Source organism: Ovis canadensis, chromosome 1, assembly GCF_042477335.2.
Source record: "Ovis canadensis isolate MfBH-ARS-UI-01 breed Bighorn chromosome 1, ARS-UI_OviCan_v2, whole genome shotgun sequence".
Lineage (NCBI taxonomy): Eukaryota > Metazoa > Chordata > Mammalia > Artiodactyla > Bovidae > Ovis > Ovis canadensis.
The window spans coordinates 262,763,173-262,789,511 of NC_091245.1; the positions used below are offsets into that span (position 1 = coordinate 262,763,173).

Sequence of the window (26,339 nt, forward strand, 5' to 3'; positions counted from 1 at the left end):
AGCCAGGAGGCAGCAGGTAATTTTCACTTAACATGTTAACTGCTGTGTGTGAGGTGGGTGAGGGCTGAAAGGAAGCTAGAAGAAGGGCCTGACTCAGGCCTGGAGTGACAGGCTACACAAGGCTTGTCATTGTGTTGTTAGGGTCAGGTTGAGTTCATGTTCTTTCAGAAACAAGGGACATTACATCTTGTTTACAAGTATTGATGAACTTCTATCATACTTGTTGACTTAGAAAAAAAAAGCACAATGTGAGAGTTGTGAATTAAGCTTTATTTGGGCAAAATGAGGACTATAGCCTGGGAGACAGCATTTCAGTTAGCTCTGAGAAACCGCTTCAAAGAGGCAGGGGGAAGGTCAGTATATATGGTCTTTGTGAAGGAGGGGTACATGCAATCAAGCTTATATATTTGGCAGAAGGTTTCTGGTAGTCTTGAGGAGCAGTCATCACCATGAAGGATTTTGGTGCTTTTCTAGATATGAGGAGGTGCAAGAACTGGGCTCATAAAGTCTAGTCCCAAAAATATCTATCTGAGGACTTATTCTGCCAATTCCTCCCAGGGCACAGAGGGCTTTGTTCCTGATCTCCACCCTGAACTCCTTTCTGGGGGTGTTGAAGGTCAGCAGCTGCAGTGGCTCATGGTTTAATCCTGAGCAAGTGACAATTTGTAGTTGACATACTCTACCAAGAGGATTTGTGGGAAGCCAACAGGAGCTGAGGATAAGAGGGGCTGTGGGGGAGGGATTTGAGGCCTCCAATTTGAGGCCAATCAGAGGAACTGCAGGACCCAGCTGATGCAAGGCTACTTCTAAAAGATTCCATTGCAGGGGCTGCAGGGTAAAGGGCCAAGTGGAGACTGTGGTTCTGGAAGCACCAAGCTAAGATAATGGGGGATCAGTTGGGCTACTTATTCAAGAAATTCTGAAAATGTGGCTGGGAAGCCAGACAAAGGAGAGACCCTGGCACCAAGGGAGCCTGAATGGGCAGGGTAGAAATCAGGAGGATTTCAGTGGGTTTCTGCTTTGGGCCAACTGTAGAAAAGATTATTTACCAAAGCCCAGTGGTTTGCATTTGTCCCTATTTATTGATTCCAGGAGAGGTGTGAACAGCTCTTGATCATTGGACCCTTGTTCCCAGCAGAGAGACTGTGACTGGGAAAGGGGCCAAGACTGACGCCTTGCTATGGAAAATGTGAGATGGCATCAGTTTATCTTTATCTCAAGGAATTTAAATTTGGGAGGAACCAGGGCAGTAAATTCCCTTATGTTTGAACACTGCTATTTCAGTGTTGCTAATTTAAGACCCTTTGACATTTCTGTTTTGAAGAAAGACCAAATCTTCTTCAGTCTTTGCTTAGAAGTTAGGTGGGGTTTCATGGCTGCCTGTATAATTCAGAAATAATCAACTTAACATGAAATGGAGTGACCATTTAATTATCTTGGAGATTATAAAAATCTTTAAAAGTATTTTATAATCTGACTTTGCATGGATTGCCTAAAACACTGGTACAGAATTATTGATTTATACATTGAAAATCAGTTTGCTCTTTTTAAGGCAGAGAAACAAAGGAAAGAAACGTTACGCCCCACCCCCTTTCTCTCATGAGACTTGAGAGGAAGACAGCATCTTGAGGCCAGAGCCTGCTGGCTTCAGCTTCCCAGCCTCTCAGTTGCTGGGCTGGTTAGTTCAGTGAAGTGATAAGCCATTCAGCCTGGGGATTCTCTTGTTAATATTTTCTAAAATTGTGAGCACTTTGCAAAATAAATTACAATCCTGTGGATCCTCATAGGAATTAAAAACATTGTTTTGGTATTTTTGCATGGGCTGTGGTGAAGGAATGACTAAGTTTAGAAGACATTTTTATTTTAGATGAATTAATGTTAATAATTAATTAACATCAATGTTAATTATCAATTCTTTAATAATATTTATTCTACCCTAGTGGCTCAGATTGGAGAAGGCAATGGCACCCCACTCCAGTACTCTTGCCTGGAAAATCCCATGGATGGAGGAGCCTGGTGGGCTTCAGTCCATGGGGTCACAAAGAGTTGGATGTGATTGAGTGACTAACAATTTTTCATTCTACATAAAGAAAGATTTTGACTTTTTCTCATTTAACAAGCGATGCATGCCCTATGACTTACTGTAATTCAGTTAAATAAGGGAGAAAACCATGATCTGTCAGAGAACATTAAAAATGACATAATAACATGATTAGCTTTGGGACTGAATACATAGAAAACTTGATTAAAATTTTAAACAGAGACAAAAGCCATCTGATATTTAGAATGATTGCATTTTGTGCTTCAAGAACCTTCTGTCTGCTTTTCTGGTTTGGGGTTGTTTTTCAAGGTTGAGATGGCTGTCTCAGCTCTTTGTCATCACGTCTCTGCCAGCTGTGCACCCAGGCTTACACAGGCTTATCTGTGATGAGCAGAAAGGCCAATTAGATCACTGTGTTCTACCTTTGTAACATGGATTTTTAAAGTACCAGTCACATGTAGTAGGTTCTTCTAGATATCACAATTCAGATAAATCCAAGGCTTTTAGCTACAAACCCTGGCTCTGTCGAAACCATCTTGGGGCAATCTCATGGATTCTTAGCTTTCGCTGCTCCAGTCTGTTGTAACTAAACAGTGGCTCCCTGCACTTCCTTTTCTAACCAACACTCCATGAGGGATTTAAATAACATTGGATTTGTGGGCTGCTGCTGCTAAATCTAGGTTTAGTTTTCAAAACTTGTGGTTGTGGACCATCAGCTTCACTGATTTCTCTAGACATCGTTTATCTGCTTCATGTCTCCACTTCTGGCAGGCAGGAAATTCAATCTAGGTGAAGCATTTCAGAGACCCACTCCTCTCCAGGGACTTAAGAGTCATCTTGGGGTCTTCAGGGGTGACGGGAGGCCAGAGGGCCCTGGTTCTTTATGGTGGTCCTCTGTGATGTGGGTTTCCTGATGCCCATTGGAAACTCTTAATGCTGGTCCCTCAGCATGGGTTAGGCCCTCTGCCCTGGCTGGATGTGGCCATGCCTCTCACAGTGACCAGCCCTCTGACCGCAGTTGATGCTTCCCTGAGCATCGTGTCCAGGTGCTGCCCTGATGCCCCAGGGGTCCCTGGCTCAGCTTTTGCATCAGGCACCACCTGGAACATCCACCTCCTTCTCTCTTTTGAATCTGGCTGCTTCCATCTTCTCAGCTCCAAGCCCTAAACTCCAAGGACTTTTTTTGCATTGATCATCTAGCCTCCTCACCTCTCTCAGCCCAGGGTTTTGAAAAGCACAGTCAGTAACTTCTTCCCAGCAGGCGGGGGACCGGAACAAGTATGTGGCTGTCTCCTTGGAGTTTGTGTGTGGGGAAGACAGTAACTCTTATTTTGGGTAGCAGGGAGAACAAAATGAGAATTTGTATCCTGGTATATACCATTGCTTCCCAGGTAGCGCAGTGGTAAAGAATCCACCTGTAATCCAGGAGACGAGGATTTGAGCCTGGGGTGGGGAAGATCCCTGGAGAAGGAAATGGCGACCCACTCCAGTATTCTTGCATGGAAAACTCCATAGACAGAGGAGCCTCGCGGGCTACAGTCCATGGTGTTGGAAAGAGTTGGACATGACTGAGCGACTGAGCACATGTATACAGCCACATGTTCATGACAAGGCATACAAACATAGTTTAACCTGTTATTCTGAAAGAATTACAGGCTCACAGGGATCTAGTACTGAGTCCTGTGTGCTCTTCTCCTGGCTTCCCCTAGTGATGACATCTCAGCTGGCTGCAGTAGGAGGTAGAAACCAAGAGTATGACCCTGGTGCATCTCTGTTAAGTAGACTTATAGACCATATTCAGGGTTGACCATTTTCCCAAAAGCTTTCATTTGTGTGTTAAACACCATTCTTGTGTGTCCAGTAGTCATGTATGGATGTGAGAGTTGGACTATAAAGAAAGCTGAGTGCAGAAGAATTGATGCTTTTGAACTGTGGTGTTGGAGAAGACTCTTGAGAGTCCCTTGGACTGAAAGGAGATCCAACCAGTCCATTCAGGACTAAAGGAAATCAGTCCTGACTATTCACTGAAAGGGCTGATGTTGAAGCTGAAACTCTAATACTTTGGCCACCTGATTCGAAGAACTGACTCATTGGAAAAGACCCTGATGCTGGGAAAGATTGAAGGCAGAAGGTGAAGGGGACAACAGGGGATGAGATGGTTGGATGGCATCACTGACTCAATGGACATGAGTTTGACCAAACTCCAGGAGATGGTGAAGAACAGGGAGGCCTGGTGTGCTGCAGTCCATGGAATCACAAAGAGTCAGACATGACTGAGCAACTGAACAGAACTGTGTGTTCAGAACCATTTCCAAGTGGGCAGTGGTAATAGCTCCCTCCAGTGGCTGGGAGTGTTAAAACCAGTGATAGACCAGCTGAGTGTCTAAGCTCACCTGATTTCAACTACTGCACATGCTTATTCAGTACACACTTCTAAGTGCTCAGATGATGCCAGTTTCATGGGGAAGATATTTATCGAAGAATATCAGATTGATTTAAAAAATCATAATTATTTCCTCTAATGATGTGGACTTTTCCTGACCACCAATCCAAACCTTGGGGGTTCTTACACATAAGATGCTGAAGCGTATGTTACCTACTTGCTGACAGGTCGGGGCAGTGTTTGGGAGGCAAAATGGTGCACCATGAAAAGGGCTTTCATTCCTGTCTAAGATGAAATCACCTGCAGCTTCAGATCTACAGAGAGGGAACTTCATGGTTCCCTTCCCTGATGACCAGGGAGGGATGAGGGGCTAAGGAGGAGAGGGGAGGTTTGTGAATACTACCAGAGGGGGAAAGAAGGCAAGCAGGTCACCTCAGCTTCTGGGAATGCTGAGAAGGGAACTGCAGACTGGGGGTGTCATGAGAACTTTACGAAACCTTGGAAGTAAAAGGTGCAATTTGTTCATCTTTGTGTTTGGTTTTCATTGAGGCCAAAATATTTTACATTGTGTTCTTTGCCATTTCAGTGATCCTCTCCAAAACCTTCTGACACCTTGGCTTGACTGACTACATGATTATGGTCTATACATATTCCCCACTCTGCTTCCTCTAAAATTAGTCTTGAGGATAGTTTCTACATCAAGGGGCAGGTGTTGGTTTAGGTCCACCATGAACTGGTGAGTCTAAGGCTGAGCCTCCATACTGTCTGATGATGGAGAGAACCCTGCTCTTATTCCTGACCTCCAGTCTGGTCACTCTTTTCAGATCCCTCTGGGCTGGCCCCTGCCTTCCTTCCATACTGACCACTTGTCTTAACCAGCCACTGCCTGACACTCACCACGGCTGACACCTGTCCTTAGTCCTGGCCACATGCCATGTCAGCAGCCTGCCTCCCTGGCCAACTTCCCAAGAGAAACAGCTGCTATGAAATTCTAAGGCTTCTCACTTTGGAGGCTTCCTCTGACTAGATTTCTTTTTTAAAAAGTTTATCTGCTTATTTTTAATTGAAGGATAATTGCTCTACAATATTTTGTTGGTTTCTGCTAAATATCGACATGAATCACCATATGTTTGCCCATGTCCCCTCCCTCTTGAACCTCCCTCCCTCCTCCCTCCCCATCCCACCCTGCTAGGTTGTTACAGAGCCCTGGTTTGAGTATCCTAAGTCACACAGCAAATTCCTATTGGCTATCTATTTTACAGATGGTAGTGTATGTTTCTATGTTACCTTCTTCATGCATTCCACCCTCTCCTTCTTCCCCACCCATCTTTTCTTAAGTGTATTCTCTATGTCTGTGTCTCCACTGATGGACTAGCTTTCTTAGAAGAACAACAAGGTAAAACAATTTTAAGTTGTAGCTTAGTCCAGTGCAGGATTCAAACCTATCCTGTTGTTGTTGTTTACTTGCTCAGTCGTGTCTGACTCTTTGTGACTCCATGGACTGTAGTCCACCAGGCTCTTCTATCCATGGGATTTCCTAGGCAAGAATACTGGAGAGGTAGCCATTTCCTCCTCCAGGGGATTTTCCTGACTCAGGGATTGAACCCATGTTTCCTGCATTGCAGGCAGATTCTTTACCATCTGAGCCTCCAGAGGATATTTAAGGATCTGCGTAATTCTGATGCTTTAAAATTTCGTGAGCTAAGTGACCATTTGGAGAAGGCAATGGCACCCCACTCCAGTACTCTTGCCTGGAAAATCCCATGGGCAGAGGAGCCTGGTAGGCTGCAGTCCATGGGGTCGCCAAGAGTTGGACATGAGGGTGGTGGGAGGGGGGTTCATGTTTGGGAATGCATGTACACCCGTGGTGGATTCATGTCAATGTATGGCAAAACCAATACAGTATTGTAAAGTAAAATAAAGTAAAATAAAAATTAAAAAAAAAAAGAGTCGGACACGACTGAGCGACTTCACTTTCACTTTTCACTTTCATGCACTGGAGAAGGAAATGGCAACCCACTCCAGTGTTCTTGCTGGAGAATCCCAGGGACGGGGAGCCTGATGGGCTGCCGTCTATGGGGTCGCACAGAGTCGGACACGACTGAAGTGACTTAGCAGTAGCAGTAGCAAATGACCATTGTATCTAATACTGTGGGCAAGAATCCCTTAGAAGAAATGGAGTACCCTCATAGTCAACAAAAGAGTCCAAAATGCAGTACTTGGATGCAATCTCAAAAATGACAGAATGATCTCTGTTCGTTTCCAAGGCAAACCATTCAGTATCACAATAATCCAAGTCTATGCCCTGACCAGTAATGCAGAAGAAGCTGAAATTGAACGGTTCTGTGAAGACCTACAAGACTTTCTAGAACTAACACCCCAAAAGGATGTCCTTTTCATTATAGGGGACTAGAATGCAAAAGTAGGAAATCAAGAGATACCTGGAGTAACAGGCAAGTTTGGCCTTGGAGTACAAAATGAAACAGGGCAAAGGCTAACAGAGTTTTGCCAAGATTACACATTGGTCTTAGCAAACACCTTCTTCCAACAACACAAGAGAAGACTCTACATGTGGACATCACCAGATGGTCAATACCGAAATCAGATTGGTTATATTCTTCACAGTTGAAAATGGAGAAGCTCTATACAGTCAGCAAAAAAAAAGACCAGGTGCTGACTGTGGCTCAGATAATGAACTCTTTAGTGCAAAATTCAGACAAATTGAAGAAAGTAGGGAAAACCACTAAACCACTAGGTATGACCTAAATCAAATCTCTTACGATTATACAGTAGAAGTGACAAATAGACTCAAGGGATTAGATCTAATAGACAGAGTGCCTGAAGAACTATGGATGGAGGTTCATGACATTGTTCAGGAGGCAGTGATCAAGACCATCCCCAAGAAAAAGAAATGCACAAAGGTAAAATGGTTGTCTGAGGAAGCTTTACATATAGCTGGGAAAAGAAGAGAAGCAAAAGGCAAAGGAGAAAAGGAAAGATACCCATCTGAATGCAGAGTTCCAAAGAATAGCAAGGTGAGATTAGAAAGCCTTTCTTAGTGATTGATGCAAAGAAACAGAGGAAAACAATGGAATGGGAAAGACTAGAGATCTCTTCAAGAAAATTAGAAATACCAAGGGAACATTTCTTGCAAAGATGGGCACAATAAAGGACAGAAATGGTATGGACTTAACAGAATCAGAAGATATTCAGAAGAGGTGGCGAAAATACACAGAAGAACTATACAAAAAAGATCTTCATGACCCAGATAACCACAATGGTGTGATTACTCACCTAGAGCCAGACATCCTGGAATGAGAGGTCAAGTGGACCTCAGGAAGCATCACTATGAACAAAGCTAGTGGAGGTAATGGAATTCAGCTGAGCTATTTCAAGTCCTAAAAGATAATGCTGTGAAAGTGCTGCACTCAATATGTCAGCAAGTTTGGAAAATTCAGCAGTGGCCACAGGACTGGAAAAGGTCAGTTTTCATTCCAATCCCAAAGAAGGACAATGCCAAAGAATGTTCAAACTACTACACAATTGCACTAATCTCACATGCTAACAAAGTAATGCTCAAAATTCTCCAAATGAGGCTTCAAAAGTATATGAACCAAGAACGTCCAGATATTCAAGCTGGATTTAGAAAAGGCAGAGGAACCAGAGGTCAAATGGCCAACATCTGTTGGATCATAGAAAGAGCAAGAGAGTTCCACAAAAACATCAACTTCTACTTTATTGACTGCCAAAGCCTTCAACTATGTGGATCACAATAAACTGTGGAAAATTCTTAAAGAGATGAGGATACCTCCTGAGAAATCTGTATGCAGGTCAAGAAGCAACAGTTAGAACTGGACATGGAACAACAGACTGGTTCTAAATAGGAAAAGGAGTTTGTCAGGCTATATACTGTCACCCTGCTTATTTAACTTATATACAGACTACATTATGCGAAATGCCGGGCTGGATGAAGCACACGCTGGAATCAAGATTGCTGCGAGAAATATCAATGTCATCAAAGACATGCAGATGACACCATCCTTATGGTAGAAAGCGAAGAGGAACTGAAGAGCTTCTTGATGAAAGTGAAAGACGAGAGTGAAAAATCTGGCTTAAAACTCAACATTCAAAAAAACCAATATCATGGCATCCAGTCCCATCACTTCAAGGCAAATAGATGGGGAAACAATGGAAACAGTGACAGACTTTATTTTGGGGGGCTCCAAAATCACTGCAGATGGTGACTGCAGCCATGAAATGAAAAGACGCTTGCTCCTTGGAAGAAAAGCTACGACCAACCTAGAGAGCATATTAAAAAACAGAGACATTACTCTTCCAACAAAGGTCTGTCTAATGAAAGCTATGGTTTTTCCAGTATTCATGTGTGGATGTGAGAGTTGGATCATAAAGAAAGCTGAGTGTTGAAGAATTGATGCTTTTGAACTATGGTGTTGGAGAAGACTCTTGAGAGTCCCTTGGACTGCAAGGAGATCAACCTAGTCAAACCTAAAGGAAATCAGTCCTGAATATTCATTGAAAGGACTGATGCTGAAGCTGAAACTTCAATTCTTGGCCACCTGATACAAAGAACAGACTCATTGGAAAACACCGTGATCCTGGAAAAGACTGAAGGTGGGAGGAGAAGAGGATGACAGTGGATGAAATGGTTGGATGGCATCACTGACATGATGGACATGAGTTTGAGTATGCTCTGGGAGTTGGTGATGGACAGGGAAGCCTGGCATGCTGCACTCCTTGGGGTTGCAAAGAGTTGGACATGAAAGGGCAACTGAACTGTAGGATGGGTATTGAAGTTTTTATTTAATAACTATCCCATCTCCTCCTAAGAAAGATTTGAGGCAGGAATGGCATACATAAATACCTTAATTCAACATTTTATTGACAGATTGAATGCTGCCTCATGCCAGGCAGTCCAGGGACTGGGGATGGAGCTATGAAAATGAGCTTCTGTTCTGGTAGAGCTGATGATGGTCTTAGCCAAGTTTCTTCAAAGCTTATGTGACCTTTAAAACTTTTTTTAATTTGAGTATAGTTACTTTACAATATGTGTTAGTTGCTACATTACAGCAAAGTAAATCAGCTATTTGTGTACATATATCCCCTCCCTTCTGGACTTCCTTCCCATGCAGTTCACCACAGAGCACGGAGTAGAGTTCCTTGTACTATACAATAGGTTTTAATTAGTTACCTATTTTATACACAGAAGTGTATATATGTCAATTCCTGTCTCCCAATTCACCCAACCGCTCCTTTCTCTCTTGATCTCCATACGTTTGTTCTCTATGTCAATGTCTCTACTTTGCAGATAGATTCACCTGTACCATTTGTCTACATCCCACATATATGTGTTAATATACAGTATTTGTTTTTCTTTACTTGACCTTTTGAGGCTAAGAATCTCTAGAAATTCTCTGAGCAATCACTTTTTTAAATTTAATCTTTCTTTCAAGAAATCAAGGTCAATTCAGATATTGATAAAAGCCCTAGGTTCCTTGGTAATTGCTGCTGCTGCTAAGTCACTTCAGTCTTGTCTGTCTCTTAGCTACCCCATGGACTGCAGCCCACCAGGCTCCCCCATCCCTGGGATTCTCCAGGCAAGAACACTGGAGTGGGTTGCCATTTCCTTCTCCAATGCATGAAAGTGAAAAGTGAAAGTGAAGTCGCTCAGTCGTGTCTGACTCTTAGCGACCCCATGGACTGCAGCCCACCAGGCTCCTCCATCCATGGTATTTTCCAGACAAGAGTACTGGAGTGGGGTGCCATTGCCTTCTCCCGGTAATTGCTGCTAGCTAACCTCTAAAAGTTGAGATGACCAGTAATTCCTATAAGAACTCAGTGTCCTCCAGCTTAGCTCTAAGGATAAGTCCATTTTTAATAGCGTGTTTTTTTAAACTCATTTGCTTCAACTGTACACAATTAATAAAAATAATTGGATTTAGAAAAGTGTAAAGCTCTACATAGCTGATAGTTCTGTATTGCGTAGTGTGAATTCTACTTTGATTGTATGTAGATAAGAAGAAAATGAATGTTCTTTGAGATCTAAAGAGTTAATAGATCTAAAAGAGTTACAGGTTCATTTATTTAGTCACTTAACACATTTATTGAGTTTATTCCAGACAGTAGCTGGGTCCTGGAAATCCAAAAATGAACAAGGACACATGTTGTGCCCCCAAGAGCACAAAGACTAGTCAGGGAGGCCAATAAATGATGATTGTGGGAGCAAATAAGGAGATTCTTTAACTCAGCCCTTGTTGTTGTTGGTTAGTCGCTAAGTTGAGCTTGACTCTGCCGCCTCATGAACTGTAACCTGCCAGGCTCCTCTGTCCATGGGATTTCCCAGGCAAGAAAACTGGAATGGGCTGCCATTTCCTTCTCCAGGGGATCTTCCTCACTTAGGGATCAAATTTGATTCTGCTGCCTTGGCAGGCAAATTCTTCACTACTTGAGCCACCAGGGAAGCCCCTTTAGTTCAGTTCAGTTCAGTCGCTCAGTCGTGTCCGACTCTTTGCAACCCCATGAATCACAGCACGCCAGGCCTCCCTGTCCATCACCATCTCCTGGAGTTCACTCAAACTCACATCCATCGAGTCAGTGATGCCATCCAGCCATCTCATCCTCTGTCGTCCCCTTCTCCTCCTGCCCCCAATCCCTCCCAGCATCAGAGTCTTTTCCAATGAGTCAACTCTTCACATGAGGTGGCCAAAGTACTGGAGTTTCAGCTTTAGCATCATTCCTTCCAAAGAAATCCCAGGGGTGATCTCCTTTAGAATGGACTGGTTGGATCTCCTTGCAGTCCAAGGGACTCTCAAGAGTCTTCTCCAACACCACACTTCAAAAGCATCAATTCTTCGGTGCTCAGCTTTCTTCACAGTCCAACTCTCACATCCATACATGACCACTGGAAAAACCATAGCCTTAACTAGACGGACCTTTGTTAGCAAAGTGATGTCTCTGCTTTTCAATATGTTATCTATGTTGGTCATAACTTTTCTTCCAAGGAGTAAGTGTCTTTTAATTTCATGGCTGCAGTCACCATCTGCAGTGATTTTGGAGCCCAAAAATATAAAGTCTGACACTTTTCACTGTTTCCTCATCTATTCCCCATGAAGTGATGGGACCAGATGCCATGATCTTCATTTTCTGAATGTTGAGCTTTAAGCCAACTTTTTCACTCTCCTCTTTCACTTTCATCAAGAGGCTTTTTAGTTCCTCTTTACTTTCTGCCATAAGGGTGGTGTCATCTGCACATCTGAGGTTATTGATATTTCTCCTGGAAGCCCCTAGGGGTCAGGAATGTCTTCCTTGAAAGTATCATTGTACGCAGTGTCCTGGAATGATCAGTGTGGCTGATCATTAGTTGAAGTAAAACATGATGTGACTAGAAAGGTGAGCAGGAGCCAGATCATGACGGCCTCTCAACCATTCTAAAGATTATGGATTTATCATGAGAAGATCGAGGGTTTTAGACACGAGGTGGATTGTCTTTTTAAAATTAATTAATTATTTTTTGACTGCACTACGTCTTCTTGCTGGGTGTGGGCTCTCTCTAGTTCTAGTTAGCAGGGGCTACTCTCTAATTGCAGTGCACAGGGTTCTCATCGTAGTGACTTCTCTTGTTGCTCAGCACAGGCTCTAGAGCTCAGGCTCAGCGGTTGTGGTGCACAGGTTTAGTTGCCCTGAAGCATGTGGGAGCTTCCAGAACCAGGGATGGAAGCTGTGTCCCCTGCTTTAGCAGGCAGATTCCCAACCATTGGACCACCAGGGAAGTCCCTGGGATGTCTTTTAGAAAGATATCTCTGGCTATAGTGTGGAGAGCTACTTGGAGATAAGGAAGCCTAGAGGTGATGTAATCTTGGTGAGAGAAGATGGCAGTCATGGTGAAGGAAAGACAAGGCATTGGAAGAGGTAGACAATATCAAAGACATTTCATATTCAACACATCGCTGAAAAACCAACACTCGGATTCTGCAACAAGTGCAGGACTCTCTTTTCCTGAAATTTATAAGACTTGCTGTGTTGCCAGCTTCAGTTTAGAGATTCCCCATACTGGGACAACTCTTGGGTTGACTCAGCTTAAGCCAGCTGGATCAGGCTTTCTGTATTTTCTTTGCCAGAATCAGAAATCTGAGAATATTGTTCTGGAGCTGGCCAAGAACTTGAGGTTGGGCCAGAGGAGGTGGCCATATGGCAGGCCCTCCATGCCTTGCCTTCTGTGATAATCTTGAGAGGTAGCCTGGTGGAGTAGGAAGAACATTAAGTTAGGAAACAGGAGAAGAGGGCGACAAAGGATGAGATGGTTGGAAGGCATCACCCACCCAATGGACATGAGTTTGAGCAAACTCTGGGAGATAGCGAAGGACAGGGAAGCCTGGTGTGCTGCAGTCCACTGGGCCACAGAGAATTGGACACGCTTAGTGACTGAAAACAACAACAACAAAGAGTCTCAGAGTAAGTCCTGATTGTGTTACTTGGCTTCTGATTTTTGTCTAATTACTTAACTCTGTGGTCTTTGTGTCCTCATTTGTCCAAAGAAGAGACTGAGTAAGAGGATTTAGGTGATTATGAGGTTGCTTTCAACTCCTTTGGTCCAGAATTCCATGAGCTCACTGCCTGCTTTGAAAGGCATTGGGAATGTTTAGCAGAGAAGGCAATGGCACCCACTCCAGTACTCTTGTCTGGAAAATACTGTGGACGGAGGAGCCTGGTAGGCTGCATTCCATGGGGTCGCTAAGAGTCAGACACGACTGAGCGACTTCACTTTCACTTTTCACTTTCATGCATTGGAGAAGGAAATGGCAACCTACTCCAGTGTTCTTGCCTAGAGAATCCCAAGGATGGGGGAGCCTGGCGGGCTGCCGTCTATGGGGTCACACAGAGTCGGACACGACTGAAGTGACTTAGCAGCAGCAGCAGCAGCAGCAACAGGAATGTTTAGGGACTACTCTTTAGAACCAGATCTTCCTGCCCAATTAAAGCCATTGTAATACCCTGGCCCCAGAAAGGCTCATCAGAGGGCCATTCTGGGAAAGGATGTCAAGGTTCTTATTTCTTTGCAGTTTTAGGAAGTATTGCCTGGTTTTCCTACTTTGATCCCAGGGAAATAGAAACTTCCATGCATTGGCAGAGTGGAGACCTGTTTGAGCCTGGAAATGGCTTTATCATTTCTTAACTTTAAGTTTCTTTCTTTAGCCAGGATTTAGTGTTTAAATGGTTTAGAAATGTTATTTGTTCTGATGGAGGAAAAATTTTTGATCTACTTTTATTAATTGGTTCAGAACTGAAATAAGGCATACTTAATAGGCCATAAAAGCAGAAAAGACATAATTTTGTTCAAATTTTCTAGTTGCTTACATATATAGTCTGAATTTTCCTTAATAGCTCTATAGGTCTGCAATATGCTTTGGATATAGAACAGTATTAAACTTATAATTAAGCAGTATTACTAATTAGTTGTATTTTCTTAGGAGTAAGAATGATGAAAATATGTCTTTGATTTTATAATATTCCAAGGACTCAAAATAAAATGCATGAAATAAGTAGGCATTGCTCAGTTATCATATCTTTGCTATTGATGTTTCTCAATAAATTGATATTCTTCGTTTTGGTAAACACACATTTATTATAGCTTGCTTAATTTCTATTTATTTTTTAACTAAAATTTTTTATAGTTGTAAATTTTTATGCAGTTTTAAAAGTTGCTTTCCATTTACAGTTATCACCAAGTATTGGCTATATAGTTTGCTTAATTTTTAGATTCAACTTAAAACTGATGTGAATTTATGTTTTTATTTAATTTCTGTTTGTGGATTTAAGGAAGAAGAGGGAGAGACAGCAGCGGAAGAGGTACAGTAGCATATTTCACAGTTGTGTTGTGCTTAACAGAAGCAGCTTTTAGGTGAGAGAATTGCAGCTTTCCCAATATTTCACCATGTTCATGATACAGAGAAGCTGACTTGACCCGCATTCCCAGAAAGTGAATGTAGGTCTCCTTTAGCCTGCCAAGAAAAGAAATAAAATAAGTTGGAGATAGATATGGAGGTGAATGAAGAAATAGGGGCTCTGAACCCTTCTCCTCTTGTGGTGAAGGTGTCATCAATGAAGTCAGGCCAGGCTGGACCTAATCCTTCAGTGGTGATGTCTTCTCCCTTCTTCCTTCCCACCCCATTAAATAGCGCACCATTTATGCCGCTTGTGTGGTTCTTACTGGTATTACTGCCTCCTATTTACCTTGTTGGTCAGTGAGGAATTCCCTCCTTCTGGTTATGGGAATGGCAGACACACAACTGGACACACTCACTGGACAAGTGAGATGGACAGGGCTTATTTTATTTTCTTAATTAATTAATTAATTTTAACTGGAGGATAATGACTTTACAATATTGTGGTGATGTTTGCCATACATTGACATGAAATAGCCACAGGTATGGACAGGGTTTATTATTCGCATGTTCTCCAAGCCCAGGGGATGAGGTCATTCACACAGTGCAGGGCCACATGGGGTAGGGTCACTTGGGAACAGTGTGAACAACCAGGGCTCTGGGAGGCAGGTTGTGTAGAATCAAGCGGGTGGGTGTCCCCGAGTCCACATGGGGGGCAAGGTTGGCCTGATTGAGTAATTCTGGGGTGAAAGCAGGCACTGCATCTGGTCCCTTGATACTGAGGGCTGCTTGGGTGAGAGACCTAATTTGTGGGAGCAGAGGGGGAGGGGAGCCAGTGGTCAGGCCATTGTAAGTCTTCCCAATTTTACCAATGTTAAGGCAGTGGATAATACTGAGTCTTAATTGTAGTCTTGCACCATGGTATGTACCTTAGATACCAGGAGGTTTAAACATGCAACTCATCATTTAGTGTCTGGAAGGCCTGTGACATAGGTAAGTAACCACGTGGTTCCAGGATTTCTAGTGTGAATCTATCCAGGGGGAGCATTACTATTTGTGTGTATGTGTTTTTTTTTTAGGGGGGAATGTAATTGATTTACGGTGTTATGTTAGTTTCAGATGTGTAACAAAGTGATTCATGTGTGATTCTTTTCCCTTACATGTTATTATAATATATTGAGTAGAATTCCCTATGCTATGCAATAATTATTGAGCTGGGGCACCACAACTAAGAGCCAGGCAAATAAAATAATAATAATAATAAAAAAGAGTTGCACAAAGTAAGAAAATAATTGAGTACTGAGGATACAAGTACATTTAAAACAATGAAAGAAGTTATAAAACAATATTAGTGATATTAAGGATAAAATTTAAAGGAATAAAATATATCCTCTGTAACATATAATTTAAACTATTATTGGGCTGGCCAACATGTTTGTTTACAGGATCTATGCTCAAATAATAACCAACATTCCTAGGGAGACCTCATATCTCACTTTTGGAGCTGGGAGTTATTTGAACAAATGAAGAATTTAATTAAAATGTTAAATCACAAAAATGTAGAGACCTTAAACATTTATTTTAACGTGAAATATACAGATGTGTATTTATATACATATACACATACAAATATACAAATGTGCCAAGTTTTTGGATGCAGGACAAAAATTGCTTCTTTAAAAAATAGTCCAATGACTAGATTTACCCACTGTCTTTCTAACATAATCAGTAGGCTGTCTAGAAATTCCAGCTTTTGTTTCTTTCCCTTTGGGTTTCATGAGTCCTCCTTACCACCCAAGCTTTTCGACGCTTCATTTGATGACAGACATATGTTGGTCTTTTCAAAGTATTCCATTAACTTTACATGGGAAAAAAGTTCTTTTCATGTTCATATTTCATTGGATTCCATGGTGCTTATTTTTTTTAAAAATTTTTTTGATGTGTGCCATTTTTAAAGTCTTTACTGAATTTTTTACAATATTACTTTTGTCTTATGTTCTGTTTTTTTTGGCCTCAAGACACGTGTGATCTTAGCTTCTCGACTAGGAATTGAACCTGTACCCCCAGAACTGGAAGGCAAAGTCTTAACCACTGCACCCCAGGGAAGTCCCTATGATATTTATTCAAGTTGTATAATTACAATAAGACTGACTTGGATATACCAGCATGGGAACAAACATAACCCAGCCTGGTAAATGAAGACTTTGGCGGGTGGTGATACCAAACCTACTTGTAAGCACTCACCATGCCTTCATCAGCCAGTGTTATTTGAGAGAGAACACAGGCTTCTGCGTTGCAGGCAGACTCTTTACCGTCTGAGCCACCAGGGAAGTCCAGGCTTCAGCAGAGGTTCTCAAAGAGGGTTTCCAGAGCAGAAGCAGCTGCCTCACCTGGGAACCACTACAAATACACGTTTTCAGGCCTGGCCCCAGATCTATAAGCTCAGAAGCCTTGAGTTGGAGCCCAGTAGATTGTTTTGAGACGCTCTTCAGGTGATTCTGATGCTCTGTCAAGGCTGAGAACATAGGTTCTAAGTGACCCAAGGGTTGCCAAGTGGAGGTCAAGGGCAACAACTCCTACTGTTTTGGTGCTCGTAATTGCTTTTGTTGCTCAGTTGCTTCGTTGTGTCCAGCTGTTTTCGACCCCAGGGACTGTAGCAAGCCAGGCTTTCCTGTCCTTCATTATCTCCCAGAGTTTGCTCAGACTCATGTCTATTGAGTTGATAATGCATCTGCATTGTGGGGCTTCAGGATTGAAAGGAATGAGGGATCACACAGAGGTAAAAACAGCTGATCAGAGCCTCCAACTGTTTGCGGCAGAGCCTTTCTCTCTGCCATCCTTCCTGTACCCGTGAAGGAAAATACCAACCACGGGAAAGGAAAAGAAATAGCAGCTATATTCCAATCAAAATTAATTAAAAAGTACAAATGCTAATCAGAGAGCTAAATTAAAATGGAAAACTCAAGGAAAGATAGAATATTTACCAAAAGTCACATGTATTGTCTAGGTATTTCAGTGGAAGGTCATTCACATTAAAGAAGGTCCCCTGTCATAAGAAACTTCTCCTCCTCAAAACTTTTGCTGATATTTAAAATTGCAAATAATTCATGACATTTATAGAAAGTTTAGATAATACAGAGAAGAACAGAAACTAATAAGTTTATGACCCCATTACCCCAAGAGACCCACTAGTTACACACTCATACACATGCACACACATATTTATCAAACCTTCGTGGATACTCTTCTGTAATCTACTTTTTTTTTTGTAATCTACTTTTATTCATGTAATTAAGCTATATATTTTATGGGGATGATTTTTTTTTTTATCAAACCTTCATGGATACTCTTCTGTAATCTACTTTTTTTTTGTAATCTACTTTTATTCATGTAATTAAGCTATATATATTTTTTTGTAATCTACTTTTATTCATGTAATTAAGCTATATATATATTTTTTGTAATCTACTTTTATTCATGTAATTAAGCTATATATTTTATGGGGATGGTTTTTTTTTTTGTAACCTACTTTTATTCATGTAATTAAGCTATATTTTTTTGTAATCTACTTTTATTCATGTAATTAAGCTATATATATATTTTTTGTAATCTACTTTTATTCATGTAATTAAGCTATATATTTTATGGGAATGGTTTTTTTTCTGTAATCTACTTTTATTCATGTAATTAAGCTATATATTTTATGGGGATGGTAAATATAGATCTGTTTCATTATGTTAATATTATTTTATCAAACTCATCCCTATTATTAGACCTAAAAGTTATTTTTAGCCTATTCTATACAGTGACTTTTTATTACCTGTATATTATATATTTCCAATAATAAATTTTCATTTCTCTCTTGCTAGGCAAGCTTCCATTTAAAAAAATCCCATTTTTATGTAGGAAAAAAAGACAAAAAGATTATTAATTTGCAAATAGTTTCAGATTATATATGTAAGTTGCTGATAACTTTGGATTCAATAAATTACTTAGTATAACAAAATATAGCCAGCTTCCATGTTTAAAACCTTCATCAAAATTCTGACATGTATACTATCATGTAAGAAATGAATCGCCAGTCTATGTTCGATACAGGATACAGGATGCTTGGGGCTGGTGCACGGGGAAGATCCAGAGAGATGATATGGGATGGGAGGTGGGAGGGGGGTTCAGGATTGGGAACTCATGTACACCCATGGCGGATTCATGTCAATGTATGGCAAAACCAACACAGTATTGTAAAACAAAATAAAATAAAAATTAAAAAAAAATTCTGACAAAATTCTATTTGCTGAGATTCTTTTTGTATTTTATTCTTCCAACTGCTTTCTGAATTTTTAAAGGTAATTGTCTTAGAACAATCTGTTAATACAAGTAAAGACTATATGCTTAAGAGGAATCATGAAACTCATTAGAATTAATGTATTGCCAGCAGAACCATCCCAGGGTGAAGGATCTCTGTTGAGGAAGATGATGTCTTGTGTGTGTGTATGTGGTGGATGTATGTGTGGGGTGTGTGTGTGTGTTGGGTGTATGTGTGGGGTGTGTTGGGAAGGTGTGTGTGTTGTGTATTGAGTGTGTGGTGGTTTGTGTATGTTGGGTGTGTGTGTGGTGGGTGTATGTGTTGGGTATGTTGGGAAGGTATGTGTGTGTTGTGTGTTGAGTGTGTGGTGGTTTGTGTATGTTGGGTGTGTGTGTGGTGGGTGTATGTGTGTGGTGAGTGTGTGTGTGAGGTGTGTATGTGTGGGGTATGTGTGTTCTGTGTGTGTGTTGGGTGTGTATGCGTGTGGGGTAGGTGTATGTGCAGGGAGTGTGTGGGAGAATATGTGTGTGGTGTGTGTGGGGTATGTATGTGGTGTGTGTATGTGTTGGGCTTGTATATGTGTGTGGTGGGTGTATATGTGGGGTGTGTATGTGTGGCGGGTGTTTGTGTGTGTTGTGTGTGGTGGGTGTATATGTGGGGTGTGTATGTGTGGCGGGTGTCTGTGTTGTGTGTGTGGAGGGTGTATATGTGGGGTGTGTATGTGTGGTGGGTGTTTGTGTGTGTTGTGTGTGGTGGGTGTATATGTGGGGTGTGTACGTGTGGTGGGTGTCTGTGTTGTGTGTGCGGAGGGTGTATATGTGGGGTGTGTATGTGTGGTGGGTGTCTGTGTTGTGTGTGTGGAGGGTGTGTATGCGGGGTGTGTATGTGTGGCGGGTGTTTGTGTGTGTTGTGTGTGGTGGGTGTATATGTGGGGTGTGTATGTGTGGCAGGTGTGTGTGTTGTGTGTGTGTGTGTTGGATGGGGTGGGGGAGGCCCTGACCTCTAGTCTGATGTTTTACACTCTTCCTCACTGTATCTGTTGACCCTTACACTTCTCCATAACGGTGTGATTTTTGTTAAAGACGAAAGAAGCAGCTGCAGAGGGAGCAGAAGGGGAAGCAGAGGGAGAGGAAGCTGAAGAAGAGGAACCAGGAGAAGAAGGAGAAGGAGACGAGGAAGAAGAGTCTTAAGCCTGTTCATGCTCTGCTTTTCCACTTGTCCAGGTAGCCACATCATTCTGGGGTTGAAGGCCTGTTTATTACTGTCTGCCATCTAGACCACATTTTACCTAGTGATGGAGGTGGATTCCAATTCGATCGGTGTGTCTGTCTTCTCAAGGCCCTGGGCTGCCCCTTCTTGGAGCCGCCAGGCTGGTTAATTCTCCTGGACCCATTTCTTGGGCACCAGGGCAAGGAAGGCTGTGGTTGATACGATTTCTAGGAAAAAGTGTGACCTTCAGGTGAGGAAGTTTGTGTTGCACCTGTTGCTCCTTCTTCCTCTGTATTTAAGTGAAAGCACAGGGAGTATTCTGTTCTCAGCATCTATCACATGAACTCCTTTACACATCTGTGGGGGAATTTACAATTGATGTTCATAACAATGATGATAAATTATCAATACAGCCTAAAAAACCCCCAAAGCTGGCTGCTCATGAAAAAAAATATTGCCAGATTCAATGATAAGTACTTGATATTACTATTCATTGATTTATATCAAAACATCCATTAATACAATATTAGCCAGAGCACTCATGTAGAAACAGTTTGGAATATGGTGAAGTCACTTTAGGTATCTTTGACAAGTATGCTTACTCCCTTGTAATTTTAAACTTCTATTGACAATGAAAAAGAGTTATGTGGTTCTTAATAGTTCGGTAAGTTAACCCTTTTGTTGTTGTTCAGTCGCTCAGTTGTGTCTGACTGTTTGCGACCCCATGGACTGCAGCACGCCAGGCCTCCGTGTCCATCACCAACGCCCAGAGCTTGCTCAAACTCATCTCCATCGAGTCAGTGATGCCATCCAACCATCTCATCCTCTGTCGTCCCCTTCTCCTCCTGCCCTCAATCTTTCCCAGCATCAGGGTCTTTTCCAATGAGTTGACTCTTGGTATCAGGTGGTTAAAGTATTGGAGCTTTGGCTTCAGCAGGTAACCCTAAACGTATTATATTAGTAAGATACTGAAAGTGGGTATTGAGGACACAGAAAAAATACTCAAATGTTGTGGGCTATACAGAAAAGATGATAAGGTCATTAAGAGCTATAAAAGTATCTGGTATACCAGACTTTTAGCAAATACCTATGTGAACATTATGTTTCTATTGACATGATTTGACCTTGCCAACAGATTTGAGGGTAACTATTTATTCTCTAGGGCAGTGAGGCTCACAATTTGCTCTGGTACCCTAAGGGTTCTTGTTCATTAAAAAAAAAAAATTGTAGTCTCCTTTCTGTCTGTACCATGTCTCCACTGAAGCAGGTAAGACCAATTTGGTGGCTATTGATATCAGGGCGTGCTGCAATTCATGGGATCACAAAGAGTAGGACACGACTGAGCGACTGAACTGAACTGAACTGATATCAGGGGAGCAGGAAGAAATAGAGGATGAGAGAGTGAGCGCTGGACACACAACAAGTCTTCAGTTAAGGTCTGCAGTCACTCTTGGAGCCTGTCTAGTGAAGGGCAGACAAAAGACACTGTAGACAGGAAAAGAAACTCCAGTGCTTATAAATAGCAGCTAACAGAAGGCTCCGCTCTGTGCACCAAAGACCGATTTGAATAGTATATATCTCCCCTTTTAATATACTTACACTTAAACATAAAATGCCGATTTAAAAAAAATGGATGTATTTTTAAGAAATCTTGGAGCTGGTGGGAGCAGCGATCGCACTGTATTATTGGGACTATGGAAGTTTCATTACTCCTTTATTCAAATTAGAAAGCAAATCTGAAAGTGAAAGTGTTAGTCACTCAGTTCAGTTCAGTTCAGTTCAGTCGCTCAGTTGTGTCCGACTCTTTGTGACCCCATGAACCGCTGCACACCAGGCCTCCCTGTCCATCACCAACTCATGGAGTCTACCCAAAGCCATGTCCGTTGAGTTGGTGATGCCATCCAACCATCTCATCCTCTGTCGTCCCCTTCTCCTCCTGCCCTCAATCTTTACCAGCATCAGGGTCTTTTCCAATGAGTCAGCTCTTCGCATCAGGTGGCCAAAGTATTGTCCAACTCTTTGCAACCCCATAGACTGTAGCCCTCCAGGCTCCTCTGTCCATGGGATTATCCAGACAAGAATATGGAGTGGGTTGCCATTCCCTTCTCCAGGGGATATTCCTGACCCAGGGATTGAATCCAGGTTTCCCACATTGCAGACAGATTCTTTACTGTCTGAGCCTCAAGGAAGCCAATCTAGCCCATCATCTGATGCTTTCCCAGGGGCTTTCTTTCATTTTTGACCACACAGACCTCTACTTTAGGGCCAAATGATGATCAATTAGGAAGCGATCTCATTTCTTAATTTTTAATTTTCTTCTAAATAGAAGAAAAAATTTACAATTGAGAAGTCTGTTGTCAGTCTGATTAATGTCCCCAATCCCATGTCCTAATTCCCTTAGGAATGGATTGGGACTCAATTTTGAAAAAAATGAAGACTGACAAGTTTACTTTTAGAATTCTATCTGAAGAATGATAGGAAAGGAAAATATGCTGATATTTATAGCAACCTTCCCCCCCAACAGTAAAAGACTCATAAATACAGTTAAGTTCATTTCTATTCACTCTGATTGTAAAGTCTTTTAAAATTATGCAATTTAATGTGATAATTATAAAAAATATTGAATATGAAATGACACAGCTGAGAGAGAATCCTTCAGTAGCCAGATGGCTCTATAGACTGATTTAAAAAAGAAAACCTATGGCAAGGCCATTTTACCTGTTTCTCTGATGATGAGATGGTTGGATGGCATCACCGACTCAATGCACATGAGTCTGAGCAAGCTTTGGGAGTTGGTGAAGGACAGGGAAGCCTGGCGTGCTGCAGTCCATGGAGTTGCAAACAGCTGGACATGACTTAGTGACTGAACAACAGCAACCGATGACTTCTAGTTTGGAATTTAATTCATGGAAGTTTGTCGTGAGGTCAAAATGCCTGGCAGCGAAGGCATGAATCGCTTTCCTAAATTGCATCCCTGACCCCCAGAGAGATCCTATGTCCTTGAAAATGCAACATGAAATGGGCAAACCATTTGGCGTCTAAAAGCACACCATCTCATAGCTCATGGATGTGCCAGGCATTTTGCTTGAAGAAATGGTCCTAGGGAGAATATGGCCGTGAATGGAACTACGAAAGATTTCTCATTTCTTATATTTGAAATTGATGCTAAATTGAGGCCCAGGAGAAACAGTCTGTAGTCTGAGACTGAGTTCTGTCTCCTAACGGGGTGCTGCTTCATACTGTCTCTAGTCTAGCTGTGGATCATTTCAATGACCCCTGCTTGCTCTTCCCCTGCTTTTCCCCCACCCCCAGGACTAAGCTGTAAATTCAGTCTCTCCGTTTTTCATGAAAATGCAATGGGGAAACTGTAATGGCAGATGCCAGCTTCCTTCTGATGTTTGATAGGTTAGTACAGAGAAAGGATATAAACCTCGGCCAGTTTTCCACAAGAAAAATTTAATTTCCTTTCTTTGCCCTTGATGAGTAGTAGTTTCTAGAATAAAAGGCAGTTCAACTCTTGACTGGAGAAGGAAATGGCAACTCATTCCAGTATTCTGGCCTGGAGAATTCCATGGACAGAGAGGAGCCTGGCAGGCTGCAGTCCATGGGGTTGCAAAGAGTTAGACATGACTGAGCGACTTTCACTTCACTTCTCTTGATAAATAATTAAGTTTGTGGTAAACATTCTCTGTCTCTCTTTTATTTTCATCTCCCTAATATCTTCCCTTTCTTTTAGGAAACCCAAACCACGAAGTACCATTTCATCTGTCTCCCCACAAACTGAATTCAATGAAACGCTTTGGCCTGAAGCTAGCACACCTCTGTCAGGATGTCCAGGGTTCACTGGGGAATTGTATGACATGATGCGATTAGATCTCCACACATGTATTTACTTAATCATATCGACATGAAATCAAATGTGAAGACAGCACTCACATACCTTCACGGGCCTGACATTTGTGGCCTTTGCTTAATTTTTTTTTTTTTTTGCTTTGCATGAATAGTCCTTCTCACCAATACCCTGAAAAAAAAAATTACAAAATCTAGAACTTCTCTTTGTGATAAGACAAAAGTGCCTTATGCTACTTTTCTCAGAATTCGCTTTGAAGATGAAGAACTTTCCAGAGAACAACCATACAAATAAAGCTGAATAAGAAATATCTTGTCCCAAGGAGTGGATTTCTTCGTTTCTAGTCTCTCCATGTATAGGCTGGCTCAGTCTGTCTGTAGCGGGGGCGGGGTGTAGTCCTGGAGCCTCCGCAGAACTTTTCTGTGTCCGCCGGGATGGATGCTTTTTGTTACATCGATTGTTTTGGTCCATGTTTTCCAGTGACACTGACTGCCTCGTTATGTCCTATTTTGTATTATTCGCACCACTGTGTGTACCTTGTCTCCCACGCCTTGTTTAAATGTCACTGCTGTCCACGTGTGTAGGGATCTCGAGGCAGACAAATAAATTCGCCACCCCAGTGCCCTCTGCACGTTTCCACGCTGGAGGGAGTGGCTGCCTCTGCTTCTCCTGTACTGATTGATTCGCAGCCATGACTGCTACGTGCAAAGCCTGTGACTGTAATCTTGCCTCCTGATGCTGAGTGTCTGTTCTCCAAGAGCTGGTCCAGCCCCTTGACGTGTTCACCAGGTAGGTCTGAAGTGTTTCTCTGCTCACCTGCCCCATCTCAGTGTCTGATAGCAATTTTTTTCCCTTCCTCGTAAGGTTTGGCTGGCGTCTCGCCCCTCTGTGTGTGTGTGCTTCTCTGTGTGCTTTCCTTGCAGCCAGTATTGCTCCTGTGCCACCAGAAGGGCCCTTCTCTGTGCTGTTTTCTTAATTAAGGACAATGCTGGCTGTCAGCTTGGAGTAGCCTTAACTTTTCCTCCGCCTAAGTCTGCCTATTGATTTCGCGGCTAAGCCTGTTGGTGTCACTGGGGAATGCAGTCTCTGGTGGCTCATGGGAACTCTGGCAGACAGCTCTTTTCTGGTTACCCTGGTAACAAAAAGAGGCATTTTGAAGAGAATGAACATTATTTTGTTCCAAAATGTTGAAGTAGACTCCTCTGGGGAAATTTCTCTCCTTGTTAAAAATAAGGTGAGAGACTGCAGTGGGATGGAAATCCGTATGCTTAAAATTTAGTTTCTACTTTGTACTCTCTTTCATTAGATTATGTCCTATGTAAAAAGCGTCACAATTTTATAGCTGCTCCACACCCAAATAGGCCTTAAGCATTTGCTGTTGCTGGGGTTGACTTATAGCTCTTGTGGTAGAGCAGGCTGGAGACAGATTTATTCGTCTAAATGCCAGTTTTCCTCCTATTTTTTTTTTTTTGTATTTTTGAATGGGAATAAATATTTGTGCTAATAATAAGCAGAGTAAATAACTTATTTAAATTAATTAATAAATCACTTAATTTAATTATTTTTTATTATGTTGTCTTTTGTAGTCAAGAAATTAATATTTTAATATATATTATTAATTCACTCACATTTCACTTTGCACAAGGTATTATTAAAATGCAAAAATCATTTTGATCAATAATACCATGTAACTAGTATAAGTTCTCATCCAGATTTGACTTCACCCATCAGTCTAACCCCCAATGGTTAGTGGCTCCAGGGGTGCAATGACAAATGTAGATTATAAGATATCAAAATATAGTTTAAAAATCCACATGCTTTGTCACTATATGAAGTTTCTAGAAACTAGACAGCATTACAAATACGTAAAAAAAAGAAACTCAAAAGAAACGCCCAGGTTAATAAGCAAAATCCTGCAAAAAAAAAAAAAAAAAAAAAAAAAAAAAAAAAAGAGAGAGAGAGAGAAAAGACCAGAGACATGGAATAATTCTATGATGATCTCAACTAACAGAGGTTCAAAGAGTTGATTTTGATGAGTTCATACAGAGCCTGAACATTCAAAATAAATGTTCCTTTTAATTTTTTTTTTTTTTTAAGTTGAGTTTTAGGCTACACTGGGTCTTTGTTGCTGCAGTCTCTTTCTAAGTTGCAGGGAGTCAGGGCTACCCTCTAGTGGTGGTGGGCAGGCTTCTCACTGCAGTGGGCTGTCTTGTGGAGCACAGGCCCTAGGGCACAGGCTCAGTAGCTGTGGTGCATGGGCTTAGTTACCCTGCAGCATGCGGAATCTTCCTGGACCAGGGATCGAACCTGTGTCCCCTGCAGGTTGGCAGGCAGGTTCTTAACCACTGGACTGCCAGGGAAGTCCTCCTCTTATATTTTTTAACTTGAAAAGCAGGTACACAAAAATTCAAGTGCATTTTTCTAACCACAGAATAGTAAATGCTTTTTTGCACTTTTTACTTTTGGGTTTTTTTTTTGCATTTCTTTGGTTTGAAATCTTCCTCTGGTGCAAGGATCCAAGATAAGAGATAAAGAGGGTTTATTTTTGTCATCAAGTTTTCTAGATTAAATGCAAGACGTGTAGAAAGGGAATGGACTGTATTGCCTACAAAGTTCCTTGAGGGATTTTAGAAATGCTGCTTTAAAAAAAA

The 26,339-nt window shown here is 41.8% G+C and overlaps 1 protein-coding gene across 4 annotated transcripts in view; it reads left to right on the forward strand.

Annotated features, from left to right (window-relative positions):
- SH3BGR (SH3 domain binding glutamate rich protein) overlaps nucleotides 1-23,996 on the forward strand; it is a 69,373-nt gene extending 45,377 nt beyond the window's left edge. For 2 of the 4 annotated variants that reach the window (XM_069566218.1, XM_069566237.1), the window contains 3 exons: nucleotides 14,259-14,288; nucleotides 19,712-19,852; nucleotides 23,575-23,996. In XM_069566218.1, coding sequence (XP_069422319.1) covers nucleotides 14,259-14,288; nucleotides 19,712-19,819 — 138 coding nt within the window. In that variant the 3' untranslated portion in view covers nucleotides 19,820-19,852; nucleotides 23,575-23,996. The remainder of the gene's footprint in view (nucleotides 1-14,258; nucleotides 14,289-19,711; nucleotides 19,853-23,574) is intronic. The other 2 variants (XM_069566226.1, XM_069566248.1) reach the window with 1 other exon arrangement.
- Nucleotides 23,997-26,339: the final 2,343 nt, after the last annotated feature.